We start from the raw sequence: 16,070 nt of genomic DNA, 5'->3' as shown, positions 1-16,070 counted from the left end.
CACGTTAAAGAGATGGGGAGAGATATTGCACAAGCAACAGGCTGCTCAGAAGGAAAGCCATATATTGCACTGGGGAGAGATAACTGCTCTCACCGTGTCTCTGCAAAGGTTTGTACATCTGCTGAGTTGACAGAAACTGAACTCCTTGAAATGATAGTATCTAAGAGTTGAAACACCTCAGGTAGATCAGCTAGCATAACTTCAAAGTTGTGTGCTGCAGAGTATGTTTGCAAATCATGTGTGCTGGACTGAGTTGGTTAAATTTTGACATAAAAGTTATGTCAAAAATCCCAATCTAGAGAGGCTGCACCGTAAAGCAGAGTAGTTTAACTCCTCAAATCTGTGAATCTAAAACATGATTTGACTGCCATAAATCCTGTCTATTTGGAGAAGATCTATCTTGACACAAACCCTACATCGAGTCTCCAGTATTGTCCTGCTGTAATTGGAGCTGATTGCCAATTAACTTGCTTTAATCATCATGACTGAAAAGCAAACAACATGCACTCAGGAAATATTTACCATGCTCCAGCCCACCATGAAATTTAGTGATGATGGTTAATTGAAGATATAGACCTATGCAATTAAAATATTGTCTACTGACTACCGTAATTTATGCTGTAAGTGGTCACTGTGAATGACCTGGCAGTGAAAATGAAATTTGCTTGGGTATTGTTGGCAGATAAAGGGAAAAAATCCACAATCTGTAATCCCTTTTTTATTATAAAGGCAATCTCATGCTTTTTGTGTTTTGATTTTGTTTTAAAGCCAGCCTATGAACTCTCTGGTATGTAAAGGTCTAAATTTGGTAGTGAAGCTACATCTTAGAGGAACAGTATTGTCAAAAATGGTGGAGAAAATAGGGTTTGCATGAAATTGCTGATCATTGACAATTGTACACTTTGCACGGACAAAGCACTTTTGGCTTAACTTCAGGAAGCACCCAAAGAAGAGTATGCTGTACTTCTGTGGAAAATCTTTGTTTGAGATCCTCAGAAACTGAGGCAAGGACCCCTGCAGACCTTGTGTGAACAGTCTGGGGAGTTGGTGATTTCAGGCAGCAGGTAGCCCCAAGCAGCTGCCCTTTAACTGTTCCCCATGTGGGTAAAGCCCTCAGCAGAGAGAGGAAATTTCACTTTAGGCAAATAATTCCTTGGTCAGGATTAACTTTTATGGACATTGAAAGGCTGTTTTCTATAAATCAGAGGAATTTAAAAGGGTATAAAAATAATGAAGCCCTCTAACAAGTATTGTAGCAAACATCTGTCGGCAGTTTGGTTTTAAATGATATACAGTGAAAATTCCTGCAGATCTCCCTTCCTTGGTTCAAGATCTACTGCATTAAAGTTCTCCTGTCATTCAGATGCCATGTTGTTTCTGCCTGTTTTTTTCTTTCATGTTTAATCAAAGAATTCACAATAATATGCTCTATGTTTTCTTCATTTTACACGATGCACACAGAATTGTAGTACCTAAAGCAACGCAGAGTAGCTTGAACTGTTGTATGTCATGGTTCAATAACCTAATGAAATCTACACCCTTCCTAATTAAGAAGCAAATGTATGTTAGCTTTGGAAGTAGATGTAAGAAATTAACTACATTTTCTTCTCATTATTTTAAAGAGATCAATGATGAATGTTCTGTTATCAATTAAATGACAAATATATGTTAATGCCAATTTTCTATATTTAAAGAAAGAAACACATCAAAGAAATTCTTTTTTATCCCAGATCCATGAATATTTCTGGCTTTGCACACACTGGAAGATTCTCCCTGTGTTATCCATAGCAGATGCTCACAGCTCCATATGCCATAAATAAAGTCACAAAGTAAGACAGTGTATGTGTTTGTTAGGTGTTTATAGCATGGACCATTGATTCTCCAGGATATTAACTGCATTAGGTCAGAGAAGTCGGTCTGTGTTCCAAGATGAAGCATGAAGCCAATGATGAATTCCAACAAAGATTATCCATACTGTGCATACCAGGCTATTGGAGGAGTCTGGCCAGAGCAGGAATATGTACATATATGTGAGAATTTTGTTACTGTAGTGCAGTCTAGACACTGCTGTAATGAGTAACATAATGTGGCTTCCTTAGACAAGCAGATAACAAAGTGCCTGCCTAGAGACTGCCTATTTTTGTGCTAGGGACAGAACCTGTTAATTGGTCCTGTCACAGAATGGGTAAACCATTTTTCACACCTCAGTGTAACACCCAGAAACTTGCTGTCAGCCTCAAGAGGCAGACCTAAAATGGGAGGCATGCTCAACAACTGAAACCTGCTCTGAGAAAATCAGTTTACCCAGAAGACAGGATACCCTGGCTGTCTTTCAGTATCAGCTGCTAAGGGTATGGGAATAGACTGAAGCAGCAAAAAACAGAAATGCACACAAAAGGAAGAATAGAGATATTTAGTGTTTCAAAGAAATTTTAAAAGGGCATAAACTAGAACTCAGAGAAATGGCAATCTCAAAGAAAAATACATTATGTGACAGTAGTAATTAGACAATGCTGTAGTGAAATGCTCACAAATCTGTAGAGCCTCTTCTATGCCTGCTTTCTTCACATTAAGGAAATCGTGGCAGACTGAGGAAAATCCATGCAAGAGAGGAAGACTTTTTTAACAATAGAGTGCATCCCTGCATGAAACTTTCAACAATAACTACTTGTGGTTTTAATGGTTTTAGAAGAATTGTATAAAACTCTCTGATTTTGCCAACGGAAGATGACTAACTGGTGCTTAATGTCTCCTGTGGCATTCAGCTGTGGATGGCAGGTCAAATCCTCCAACAGAATGATTTATGAAATTGGGGATGTGAGATTTATTGTTTGCTTTTATAAGAAGCCTCAGATTTTGAAAGGTGACATTACAGGCTTCCAAGAATGCTTTGCACTGGGGAGATGGACTGAAATCTTTGCAGAATACATTTCCTCTAAATAATGAGAAAGTAATTTCTATAAAGATAAGTATTATGAAAAAATCACTATCAAGAAGCTTAGTGAGGTCACAACACAATAGATTTAGATTACATTTAGCATTATTTCTGGGAGTTGTCTGTTCTTTGGGAGACACGGGAAACAGGGCAGCTACTCAGACATTTTGAGCAAATATTTTCTCTTGCCAGACCCTGAGCTCTGGAGACACTCTAGCATTTGAAGCAGTCATTTGAAACCAATCTCAGACTGGAAGTTGAAGAGCTTGCTAGAAAGCTTTTTTTTGCTAGAAAGACTAGTGTTCAAGAGGAACAGAGGTGTAAAAGAAAAATCCAAGTATTCCAGAAGAGGATTAATTCACTGTGCTGAAAAAACAAGCTCCTGAGACAAGGGACAAATAAAAGCCTGGCACACACTCTGTCCATTATTAGATTGCTAATACAATAGGGTTTTGGTTTACATCAGAGGCAACCCCTTGATGCAGCAGGTGCCTCCATTGGGGACAGTGGGGCTGTTCACCAGGCCCTGGAGAGCAGCATGTGTGCAAACAGAGGCTCAGCAACCTCCAGGTTAAGTACAAGCACGAAGAGACAAAGGCATGTGGCATGCACAATATTTTTAAAACAGTCGCAACAAATTTACAGCTCCTCAACAACAAAAGTCTGGAGTTTCTCACTCTTCTATCTTGTTTTATTCGGTAACAAAGAAAGCAAAATACCCCAACTTCCCATATTTAGACTGTTTTTGTTTGACACATTTTCTGTAATGCATTTTAGTACACCTTCACTAGGGTTACTTTTGAAAAAAATTAAGCTGAAATAAGACAAAATCACTAAGGTTTTGACAAATATGCACAGGTAATTACATCTTGAAAATTTCTAGCAAGGAATGATATTTCTCTGCATGAACCAGGCCTGATGCACGAGCTTCTCTTAAGTTGTTTTCTCTTACGTCTTACAGATGAAAATTAGATAATTCTGCTTTGGGGAAGGGAAGACAATCAAACAGTATACCAAAAAGAGGAATGCATTAAGAGTTCAGATTTAAAGTAAGTAAAAGACACACAAGCCTTTGCTATCTTCAAATCTTCAATAAAACATATTGCTCTGGTATCCTGAAAATTGATAAAGGCTACTCTGAAAAGCTAATTCTTGTTCCAGCACAGTAAGGGTTAGTGTTGGAACACTTTGTTCACCCAGGAGAAGATTAGTGCTCTCTCTGGTGGACATTTCATGATCACAGACATTCTAAATACCCATCTCCCAAAACTAATAAAAAAGAAGAAAATTATTACTTCCCTTAGAGAAAAAAAATACAAAATACTGTCTCATCAGGTTACTTCCTAAGAAAACAAGTCTTTGCAGGTCTGCCACTGTCACCTGCAACACTTCTATGTGGCTCTGTCTGTACTGAGAAAAACCCACAGGGTTGTTTTCTCCCTCTCACAGCTTAAAAAGGAAGCTAATAGCTTGGTTGCCTGATCCTGGAAGGGCATCTTTAGATTATAGTCTATTTACAGTTTCAGGCTTTCAGGATTTATTGATAATTAATAATTACCCTGAAAATTCTTCACAGAGAACGTAAAATAATTTCAATAAAACATTTACAATTAGGGAAGTGATTGCACTAACAAGTATTTAGGTTAGTTATGATGGGGATCTGAACAGACATTGTATTTAGTTAAACAGAATAGTTCTAAAAGCACAAATGTAAACCTCAGAGATGGTGGCTCATCTGATGTGATGAGGGAAAGCTCATAGATGAAGAATAAGCTAATCCACCTCTTGAATGGTAGTAAACATGGATAATGCGTACAGATTCATTTTGGCCACGTTTCAAACTTCCAACCCTTTGTTCTTAAGCCTCACAGAAGAGCTTTGAAGTTGAGGATAAAGCTCCTCTAGCACACCATTACCAAAAAACAACCTTCTGATTATGATCTCATGAAAGTGTAATCAATTACTTACACAAGTTAAAAGCGTGGCAAACAGCAAAGGTCACATAACTGGCCTTTATTGAGTCCATGTGTTTCAATCTTGGCTTTAACTGGCACTCCTGTATAATAAATATAAATATCTCTCTTCAAAACGTAAGCAGTGAACTTTCTCAAAAGTTATGAAATCTCACAGCAGCTTCTGTCAGATTGGAGTCCTTCAAGGGTTTCAAAGAGGGATGACTCCACTTTTGTGCACCAGTGTGACAGAAAGTTTGCAGCACCTCTGACTGAGAGTTTCTGTATTTGTTGCTCAACAGATACTAGTCTTCAGCCTTATTTTATATAAAGTGTTTAAAATTCAAAAAGTTGCAAAAATTCAACTCCCTCCTGACTAATCATTAGGAAAGACTTCCTTAACACTGCTCTCTTTGGATTTTCAAATTCCTTTTTTTTATGTGGATATTCAGAGTAATTTTTTTCTTACTTCACAGGCCGTCATTGATCAAAGCAAATTCTAGATACTACTGTGAAAGAAGAACTAAATTCACTAGTAAGAGTTTGCTAAGCACATCTGAAAAGGAACTTGTATGTTTGCAGTTGTACCTAAAATCACACTGATTTTATTACTGAGTGAAGACTCTGCTAAGTGGATGAATATTGCTGTCATATTTCTATGTACTGTAGAGACCTCCACATAGTTCTGTCCTCTATAAATGAATTATGCAAAGCAAGATGGACTTCTCTTCAGAGTAAAGCAAGGAAGTGTAATCCTATCTCCAGTTTCTGATGGGAGACTGAACAGGTTCTACAAACAGCTTTCCTGTCTTTTGGGTTATTTCCATAGGCAGGGTCAGCACAGCTTCATCCCTGGGTTACAGTACCAGCCTCATAGGTCCAGTCTTTAGAGCTAAGGTCCAATGTATTGCCCAGTATTTAAATGAAGTATTTTGTTTAAAAATAGCTCATCCTCGACTTTCTGTACACTCAAATTAAAGGACAGAGACCAGCACTTGCAGAATAAAGTTCAGCCCAACTAGAATCTTATTTACCTGCTATCTTGAACCACCTTTCTTTCCCTCCCTGGGTGCAGGTGGAGTCTATCTGCAGCATAGCCATCTTCACAAAGCCTGGACTCTGCTGACTTGACACAGGATCAAGCTGAGCTTCCAGATAGACCTTTTAAACACACTTGCAGGAATAAGTCCTATTAAGAAAGTCAGGAAGTTTATTTTGGGAAAGCTGCATTCCTCTGTTGTGTTTTTCTTAAATTCTGGATAATGTGACCTGTCCTGTGTCAGTCTAAATCCTGACAGGGAGGGCCAGAAGCTGAATCTTCTGCAGAGACCCTAACCTCATATTTATTACAGAAAACGCAAGAGGAACAGTAGCCTCAGAAATGAATGTGCAGGCCTCTCCAAGCCCAAATTTACTTGTGATGAAAAACAAGTAGGAGTCTAATGACAGCAAAAGTCTGCTCTCTGCTACAAAACAACCATCCTATTTGGGATTCAAGAGTTTTGCTAAGATCAGAGATGTAATTTATTCCTTGATGAATATCTATGGTAAATCTGGTCTGTTCTTGTAGACTGGGACAAAATTGTCCTTTTTGCCACTCAATACATTCCAGATATGCTGACAAACCTTAATTTCTGCTGGAGTTATAGGGTGCTGGAGGTTCCCCAAATACTCCAAACCAGCCTTTATTGACAAATGAAGTGAGTAGTACTGGGTGGGCAGAGTGGGGTTCACAATACTTGCAGGAAGAAAAAAAAATGCTGGAGGGGAGCAATGTCCCACACCACAAACCTTGTTCAGGGGTCGGGTCTGCTCTGTACATCACTGCAGGGCACAGAAATGGCTGGAGAACCTCGGCATGATCCATCACCCACCCTAAATCAGGAAGGGGGACAGACCTCACTGCAGTTACATCAGTCTTGGCAACCAGGGACAGGAACATGTGTATAACCCTAGAGACAGAAGTTTCTGTTGGAGTTGTTGAGTTTGGGAAGAGGTGGAAAAGCAAGAGATTCTACAAGAATTTGCCAAGATTGTGAGCTTTTTTTCCCAGGTCACGTTTCCTCCTGCCCAGAAACTCGCAGATTCCTTGTCCTTTAAAGTATTTCCTAATTAATATAATTTAATGAATTTATACTGTTTGATTATATTTTACAGGATGAGAAAGCCCTTACTTTTGGATGAATAAAGATATTTTTAAAATATAATATGCAAGTCAAAATGTTTTACATCTTCTAATTTTAGTGTCAGGTGATTCATAGAATCATAGAATGCAAGCAACAATGGTATCGTGATACTATAAAAATTATGAAACTTACTTTATTGTGAATATTTGGCAAGATAACTAAAAAGGGACTATTAATTAAGCAGCATATTCACACCGATACAATTCAAATGTGAATGCTGTCAGTAGGCGGGATAAGGTGCAGACTTTATCCCATCAAAGGAAAGTTGCAGTTACATCAAGTAAAAATGTGAAACCCATGGTTCTTGATGTGATGAAGGCTTTTAATTTTTGCCTGTAAGGATCAGCATAAGCTGCTCCACCCTGTATCTAATATCAACACATCACAGGTCTGAGCAGAGGGAATCAATGTGTTGGGTTACAAGATTTCAGCTCCCCTCCCTTGCCAGGTCAGAAATCAGATCATGCCTATGCAATATAAATAGAGGTTCCTGTGCAAAACTGGAAGGAAGGAAGTAAGAAAGAAAAGCCAGCACAACCAACCAATCAACCAACAAACAAACAAAAACCAAACAAATAAATAAAATAACAAACAAAAAAAAAAACCAAAAATATCAATCAAGGTAACTGCCAACATACTCTGCTGGTAAATTAATTCTCACCTCTCAATATGTCTATGTCTATGTCTATATAGTCTGTTGCTCGTGATTACAGACCCAGATAAGTGTATTTTGCCTTTTCTTCCTCCCTGACTGTGCAACCTGCCTGTTCTCCCTGACAGTCTCCAGAATATTGCAGCTACATAGGTGCTTGCAGAAATTTATGTATCTGTGGCTTCACAACGGGAAAATAAATTTGTTTCAACCTGGTTAATCAAACAGACTCTGTTTCAACAGCTCAATTTATTTCCCAAAACCTCTGCAAGAAAGATAACTGGCTAAGGCTCAAACTTGGCAAAATGAGCCCAGTGTTTGCACCAGTTTAAAAGCAACAGGTTGAAGCTGGTACTTGTACTCCTTACTAAAGGTGTTCAGTGGACTTAATTATTTGCCTATGAGGTTTTAAGTCTCAGATTCCCATTGGCCATATCAATATTCACACATTTGCAAGCTGAGGGCAAGTAGAAAATGTTGCAGGGAGAGCTTAACTTCTGCTCATGAACAAGTCATGATTTGTCCATGTCTTCCATTTGTTCTGAGGAAAAGCTAGGTTCATAATCACAGTACTGACACTCTGCTCTCAGGATGGTCCAGGAGCCTGCCCTCTGCTTCTCTGGACAGCTGTCATTGCAAAGGCTGGCTCTCTGGCTCTTGCTGCTGCTTTCTGTGCTTCAGTGTTCAGAGCTGGTGACAGATCTTCTCTTTAGGGGGCTGCTGTTTGGGGAATTTATTTTGTCTGGTGATGAGCCAAAACCTGAGGCTGGGAGATTGCCAGGTTTGATGTCAGACATATTTATTTCCTTTAGGATCAGCTGGGTTTAGATAGCTTTTTATCCAGGCAAAGGGACAACTTCAGAGCATTTGTGGGACCAGCTCTGAAAGCAGTGTTTGGTCTTCAAGTTATTTATTGAAGTATTTAGCACTGATGACAGCAAGTGCTGAAGCAGCTTAAAGGTAATTGCCTATTTTTCCTTGCATGGTCAAAAAAAGATGGACTCCACCAGCTGGTTGGAAAACAAAGCAAACTTTCATTCTAGATGGAAAAACTGCAGAGGTTTTCTTGTTGTGTGGCTGGGAAAAAACAAATCCACCCCAAACCTTTTCAAGCCATTGCTAAGTTGTTCTATGAACTGATTCCACATACTGTGGTGGACTTCAGGTACCACAGTTGGGTAATGCCTCTGTACAACAGTATCAGCGTCTTTATTTACATTACAGTAATTTCACGATTATAAGCCGCACCATTTTGACTAAAATTTTGGTCCCAACCCAAAGTGCGGCTTATAATCAGGTGCGGCTTATATATGGACAAAGAACAAAAAGTTGCTGTTTTAGTTTGGAGGACAGGTGTCTGCTGAGAAAGGCAGGAACTTCTCTTTGAAATGGAGAATGTAAACCCCTTCTCTCCAAATTATTATAATTTGGAAATCAAGGGGCTTTCAGGTAAAAATATGGAAATTAGGAATAACAGTTATTTTCTAGGGAAATCAAAATAGAAATACAGTACTACAAAGAAACAAACTCCAAACCCTGACAGAGTCAGAGTACAACCTGACACCCTGTCAGGCAGGGTGTTGGTAGCAGTCCCATTAAATGGTGGCTGCATCCTCCTGCAGTGACAGATGTGATTCAGTTGGAGCAGTGCTCCTGTACAAGGTGCAGTTTCCCTCCAGAGGTCCAGTGGTGACGTGGAGAAATCCGGATTTCCACTGGAGTCCAGTGGAGAATGGGGCTCCCTTAGTGTCCCAAAGCCTCTGTTTTTATCTTGGTAAGAAATGTTGGGCTATTCCCCCTGGCTGGAGCAACTTCCAATGGGATGAAGTAATTTTATCAGTGACACAGTGGGACTCAATGGCCATTAGCAGACAATGACTACCTGGAGGAAGGATGGGTTGTGAAAAGATAAAGAACAATGCCCTGCCTGGTTTCAATGGATGGCCCATTAGCAGATTATCTGCCATTGAGATAAGGATCGCTGACCCCACCCTCAACAGATGGTGATAGAACAGATACCTTTTATCACACTCTGTATTGTAACATGCAGCTTATAATCAGGTGCGGCTTATGTATGGACAAAAAACCAAAAAGTTGCTGAAACCCAGAAGTGCGGCTTATACTCAGTGCGGCTTATAATCGTGAAATTACTGTACTTTTTCTGAGGCAGATTTTGGGTTGCTGTTTCACTGTGAGTACGACTTCTGAGAGCACTAGCAACTGCTCTCCAGCTGGAGCAATGCACCTTGCCTACCTAAGTGCCACTTGCTCACTTCTGCAATGGGTGGGAGGCAGTGCTGAAGGCTGGGCTACATCAGGCACAGCCCTGCCAGCCAGTCCAGGTGGCTATCACATTTCCATGTGTCTGGGCTTCAGTTTGATGCAGCGACGAGTTTGGCCACAAATAAACCGTCAAAAAGCAAACAAGCAAACAAAAACCTCCCAGCAAAGCAAAAAAAAATGCCAACATGGTAAAAGAGACTAGCACAAGTGAAGTAGAATCTTTCAGATGGTGGAATTTGTACAGAAAAAGGCAAATAAAAGAAGAACAAACCCTAACAAGCCAAGTGTAAACCCAAAGGAAGGCAAAACAGAAGAGGTTTTGAGATGCATTTTCTTGAAAGCTTTAAAAATAATCATCAGGAATTCATTGTTCTGAACTAAGGTATTCAGCTCTTGAAATTCTGTTCAACGTGATGCAAATATCTACTACATATCAGTTGTGAAAACTCTGGGGCACATCATATTCCTCACATGCCTGCCTGTCCTAGGAAGAGTGTGGTTTCTTACATTTTTTTGTATGTACAAAATTCACTTGGTTAGAATCAAATCAATAACAGTTGCAGCTACCCCAAAAAAATCTCTTTGGAAAGTGTGAAAGCAAGAGAAAATGTTAAATATATGAAAAATTCTTGCTGTTAGTTCAGTTAGTTCTTATTTTTGTTAGTTCTTTCTCTACAGCATTCCTTGTTAATGGCATTAACTTTAGACCACCAAGAACATACCTGTGAAACTGCCTGTAAAAAGAAGTGATGTTGCCAGAAAACATTTTCACTTCCACAAACAGAAAAACAACACAGAGGAAAGCAACACAAGAGGAAAGCCTGGATTTTCTATTTCAGAAAAATTGCTAGTAACACAGGGAGTGAAATCTGTACATTTTCACCAAATATAGTCTTGAACCTTGGGGTTCCTTGTTAGTTCCAATGCTTTTCAACACTTATGTTGTACATTGTAGCCACTACTGTAAAAGTAGTGAAAATAATTTATGACTTCAGCTTTTTTTTGCTAAAAATGGATTATTTATAGAAATGATAAACAATGAAAATCTTGAAGAACTGTTTAGTTAGCACAGGTTTACACTGCTGTGTAAAAAGAATAATTGTCCAGTTTACACATATGCCATGTAAATTACTATGGAAACCAGATGCAGCTTACACTACAAGGTGCCTTGTAACTCATCTCTGCTGAGCAATAAATCCCCTCTTTTCTTCTTGGCAAAACTTTGAGAAACTTTACTGCTGTTTTCTATCAGCAGATAGAACAGATGGCTGGCACATGCCTGCTTTACTAAGAAAGTGGGATCTCTACAGTACTACTTTGATCCCTGGTGGCATGTCTACAACACTGAGATGCAAAATACCACAGCTGAGTAGAATCTAAATATTAAAGGTCTGGAGCTGTGCTCTTGATATGAGAACCCCCTGTCTAAAAATCATGCTCACAGTATGTAAACATCTTCACATTCCACATGGAAAACAAAGTATTTCCCTGGTTTGGTGACATGAAAGTGCAGTGAAGATATCACTGAAAATCACAAGAGTGTGAGTTTACACACTTACCATGACCAAACTTTGAGAAGAGACCAACTTTTATTGGGAAAAAATCTCCTAAATTTTGCATGCTATACATTTTTTAAGCTGAAAAGCATCACTGTAATGACTGTTGCAAATAAGATACTTACAAAAAATTCAGCACTTTCTTTGACGAAAAGTTTCCTTTGAAGAAGTAGGTTTTGAAATTCTACACTTTTTGGTTTCTTTCAGTTTATAAGGGAAATAGCCATGTTTGACTGGAGCACCTTATTGCAACACTGATGCCTTAAAATTGGAGGTCTGTTAGCTTTCCCCTGAGCAAGGAAACAGACCTTCTCCTAGCATAGCTGGATATTCCATTTGATCTTTAGGTCAGGCTGCATCTCAGCAATGTAAGACAATCTCAGAGAACTCAACAGAGCTATTCAGGGCTGATGTTGACATTGCTGAGATCAGGACTAGGCTCCAGAAGCTGTTAACTATACAGCATTTCTGACCTTCACTTTACAATATAGAAAATGCACTGAAGACATACATTCCCTCTTTCTCAGAGGTGGGCACCTTTTGATTTACACAAGGTTATCAATAACTCTTTGAGACTTATTTCAGCTGTCACATCATGGGCATGCATTCAGCCATGCACCAGGAGAGGAGCTATGGGATACTCATGGGTACTCAAATGGGTTCTTCCCAAATTTGCCCTAAACCAGGACAAATGGTGGGGGGGAAGTGAACTGCTACAACAATTCATCTGACCAAAAATAGTTCTCCCATATCTGAAAGGAAGAACACAGACTGGGCAGGTTGTGGCCCAGACTGACTATTTCTGTGGCTCAGATCAGAGAAAATTCCAACTTGATTTTTGGTTTCTTTTTTTCACATCCTTTCTATTAAATCAACCACGCTGCCGCTCTGTCACTGAGCACTTGCTGTTTGGGCAATAATCAACTTTTTTTTTAATATGGTTCTCTCCCACCAGTACTCTCCCATATGTAAACTTAATTTTACCTCTGTCAGAATTCCCACTGAAAGTTAAAAATACATACTGGGTTTTGTGGATTTGGAGATTAAATACTTGTCATAAATTCCTAATTCTGTAGAGATAATGTTATCACTGAAATCCTTGGTAACTTACACTAGTAGACACAGTAAACATGTTGCAGCATTAATCAATGCGATAGGTCTCATGGGAAACTGAGTTTTTTAGCTCAAACTTCCATAGAGGACAAGACTCCTAAAGGCCATTGTATTTTCTCTTGCAAAAATAATCTACAATAAGAGCAAGAAGAACACCAGTGAGCTCTAGTGGTTACATAGATGCATGCTATATACTACATATTATCACTGATTTTTGCTGCCAATTTACACAGATTACATTTATTTTCTAAAGAGAATATAGTGTCTGTAATGGTATGTTTTAATTTATAGGCAGAAGCATAAAGTGCATAAAAACATGACAACCCTGTTTTGCAGTACTTTAACTTTCTTGTCATCCCTGGCTTATCCTGATTTCACTAGCAAAAACCCTATATATTCAGCATCATCAAACCCTTAAATTTTGGGTTTCCCCTTATATTTCTTAATAATTAATTAGAAGCAATGGACTAGGAATTAAAAGCAACTAATGCTTTTCTTTGGTTATTGTTTTCTAATGAAAATTATTTTGTTTATCAAAGAAAATCTTTTTCACATAAAATGTATTCAGGACACAAAGGCCACTGCATCAGAAGCATAACACCTAAATGTAGTGAGTTTCAAGCACTTCTGTTTACACACAATACAGATGTTCTAGTCCTTGAAGTGTGGTTTTTGCAAGACATTTTTGAGTTAGAATATTCAGCCACGCAGGACTGAGAAGCATTGCCACTTCCTGGGTTGGCTTATTTACTCACCTCAAACTTGGATCATCATTTATCCCAGGAGCAGGTAGATGGATCTACCCACAAGATATTTATACATGCTAGGGTGTCCTGTTGGGGATCCCAGGCATGGTGGGTTGGCCTTGTCTGCCTGCCACCCACCCACCCAGCTGCTCTCTCACTCCCCTGTCTTGCTGATATCAGCACTAGGAACCGTGTAATGCCATAGACAGGATCTCCTGCACCTACTCAGGAGAAGCCTAATAGCTGTAAACCTAAAAAGGGTCAGGCTACTCCTAGAGGTGAGGCACTGAAAGCCCCCCCAAACTTTGGGTCCCAGAGAAACATCTCTGGATTTCAAGTGGGATACAGGGTGAAGAGGTCTATAAAGCACAAGTCTCACAGAAGAACTATTTCAGTTTTACCAAATGAGAGGCAACAGTACGCTAGTTAACAGCTCTTTTTGCAGAAAGCCGTCTAGAACTTCAGCATTTCAAATGCCTTTCTTCCTTCAGAAAGTACTAGTTTCTATTTCTTTTCCCTATTCCTTTCTTGCTTCTCTTTGCCCCTTCTCTTCTTTTCTTCTCCTTCTCTTCTCCTCCCTTCTGTTTCCCATTTTCCCTTCCCTGACTTATGAAATTCCCAGAAAAGTACAGAATAAAGGTAGCAAGTTTTCAGCACTTCCCTGGACGTGTTAATGGAAACTTCTAAGAACACCTATACTTAAAACCAAAATAGAACACTGGAAAAAAAAGTAAAAGTGTACTCATTTCTTCCCCTCATAAAATATTGGAAATTCTGGAGAAACACATAAATTTTTTAACCATTTAGGTATTTCACTTACTAATGATGCTTTATCTAAGAGGAATTCAGTAATTCAGAAAATAGAAGGATTAATGAGTTAAACACCTTTGCAGTTGCTCAGAAGGGATTTCATCCTGCAAGTTGCATCAAGCAGAACATTTTCCTATACTGTCTTTAAGCCTATATGACTCTTCTCACTGAAATCAATGTTGGAACCACCTTTTCCTAATGACCTACCTGTAGGCAGCAAAGGAGGGAGAGGAGAGCACAAGAAAGAAATACAAGAAAATGACAGTGTTCAGCCTAACATCTTGATCACCCATTCAAAAAAGAGTTTTATCATCAACAGTAACTGAAGCTGGCAGAGAAATGGAGCAGGAAATACAGTCCCAAAAGACATTAATTATTTCTAGGTATTTAAATGCCAACCCTTGGCGTACAAAGCTGTTTTCTCTGTAAAGCTTGATGGGAACGCCAAAGACCTAGAGCAAGTCATTTAGCCTTTGTGAGTAAGTTTTGTCTCTCCACATTCACCTTCCTCTCTGGAGGAGAGGGGGAAGCACTTCCTAAACCCAAAGGCTTTGTGAGGACAGCAGAAATTGCAAGGGCGTCAGACACCACCTTGAAGCCAAACAAGTCCTGTAGATAGAGTGCTTTCAAACAACCAAAACCACAACCAAATTTGTGAAACTGCAATTAGCTGAATTATGCAATCAATGTTCACTATTTAAATGTAAATATTGTTTCATCTCTACCAAGTTGTTATTGTATAAAGTCAATGTTCAGCATTGTAAAAGTGAAACAATTATATCAGGATTTTATGCCACCATGTTTTTTCTGTATCCATGATAATGTACACTAACAAGTTTCAGCTTTATGCAAATTCAACATATGCTGTCAGTGTGTCAAATCGTACATATGTTTCTTCATAAAAATATGTCACAGATTCTTACATTTTCAACAAAAGAATCCAACAGGACTCAATAAACTGCAGATTTATGTGGTTTTGCAATTTAACTTGGTAAAATTAAGTCTACAGAAGAGAACTGTTATTTACTAGAATTACAGATTAAACCTGCACATTTAGTACACAGAGATCAATGAAGAGCCTGTAGTGTATTCCATAAAAAAAGCCGAAAGAAAACTGCATCCACGTAACTACCGTTCGGTACAAATTTTTACGGCAAGCACAGGGGACCGGGCGTTCCTGTGGGTTGTGTCTCACGCCTCAGCAGCCTGCGGGTTCTCCGGCGCCCGGCGCTCCCACGCACCTTCCCCAGCCCCTTCCCCAGCGCCTTCCCAGCCATCCCAACGCGGCTCGGACTCCCGCACCCAGGGCTGGCCCAGCACACCTCGGAGAGGGTTTCCTCCACCATTTTCCGGAGCCACCTGCCCGGGTTTACAGAGCCTCCCTCGCCCCTTGCCGCGGCCCCATCTCGGCACTCACCCGTCCCGTCGCCTGCCAAGTGAAGTTCATGGCGTGGATGCCGACGGGGATGGCGGGCATCCTCTGCTGGGCTTTCCTAAAGTCGTGGGTGAACGGGGCCATCTTCCCCTCGGACACGATCAGAATGTCCTCCTCGAAGCCTGCGGAAGGCAAAGGGGCGCAGAGTGCGGCAGCCCCGCCGGCTCGGGCTCGGCTCGGGCTCCCGCTGGGCTCCCGGGGCCAGCGGCCGCACTTACCGATGAGCACCCGCGCCTGCTGGGCGTCGATCCACAGGTAGAGGGTGTCGGGCTGGCGCGGCGCGGCCCGCAGGCTGCAGAGGCTGAGCGCTCCGCAGAGCAGCGCGGCACAGCACAGCCGCCCCGCCGGGGCCATCTCCCGCACCGCCCGCCGGGGCTCCCGGCTCCGCTGCCGCTCCCTCCC

General features: G+C 40.3%; 1 protein-coding gene across 1 annotated transcript in view; it reads right to left on the bottom strand.

Annotated features, from left to right (window-relative positions):
* WIF1 (WNT inhibitory factor 1) overlaps nucleotides 1-16,070 on the bottom strand; it is a 37,804-nt gene extending 21,734 nt beyond the window's left edge. Inside the window, exons 1-2 of the mRNA XM_033059189.2 lie at nucleotides 15,887-16,070; nucleotides 15,651-15,790 (exon numbers count right to left, since the gene is read on the bottom strand). Coding sequence (XP_032915080.1) covers nucleotides 15,651-15,790; nucleotides 15,887-16,022 — 276 coding nt within the window. The 5' untranslated portion in view covers nucleotides 16,023-16,070. The remainder of the gene's footprint in view (nucleotides 1-15,650; nucleotides 15,791-15,886) is intronic.

This window comes from Catharus ustulatus, chromosome 4, assembly GCF_009819885.2.
Source record: "Catharus ustulatus isolate bCatUst1 chromosome 4, bCatUst1.pri.v2, whole genome shotgun sequence".
Lineage (NCBI taxonomy): Eukaryota > Metazoa > Chordata > Aves > Passeriformes > Turdidae > Catharus > Catharus ustulatus.
The sequence above is the reverse complement of the archived record's forward strand: the minus strand, read 5'-3'. Positions and strand labels throughout refer to the sequence as shown.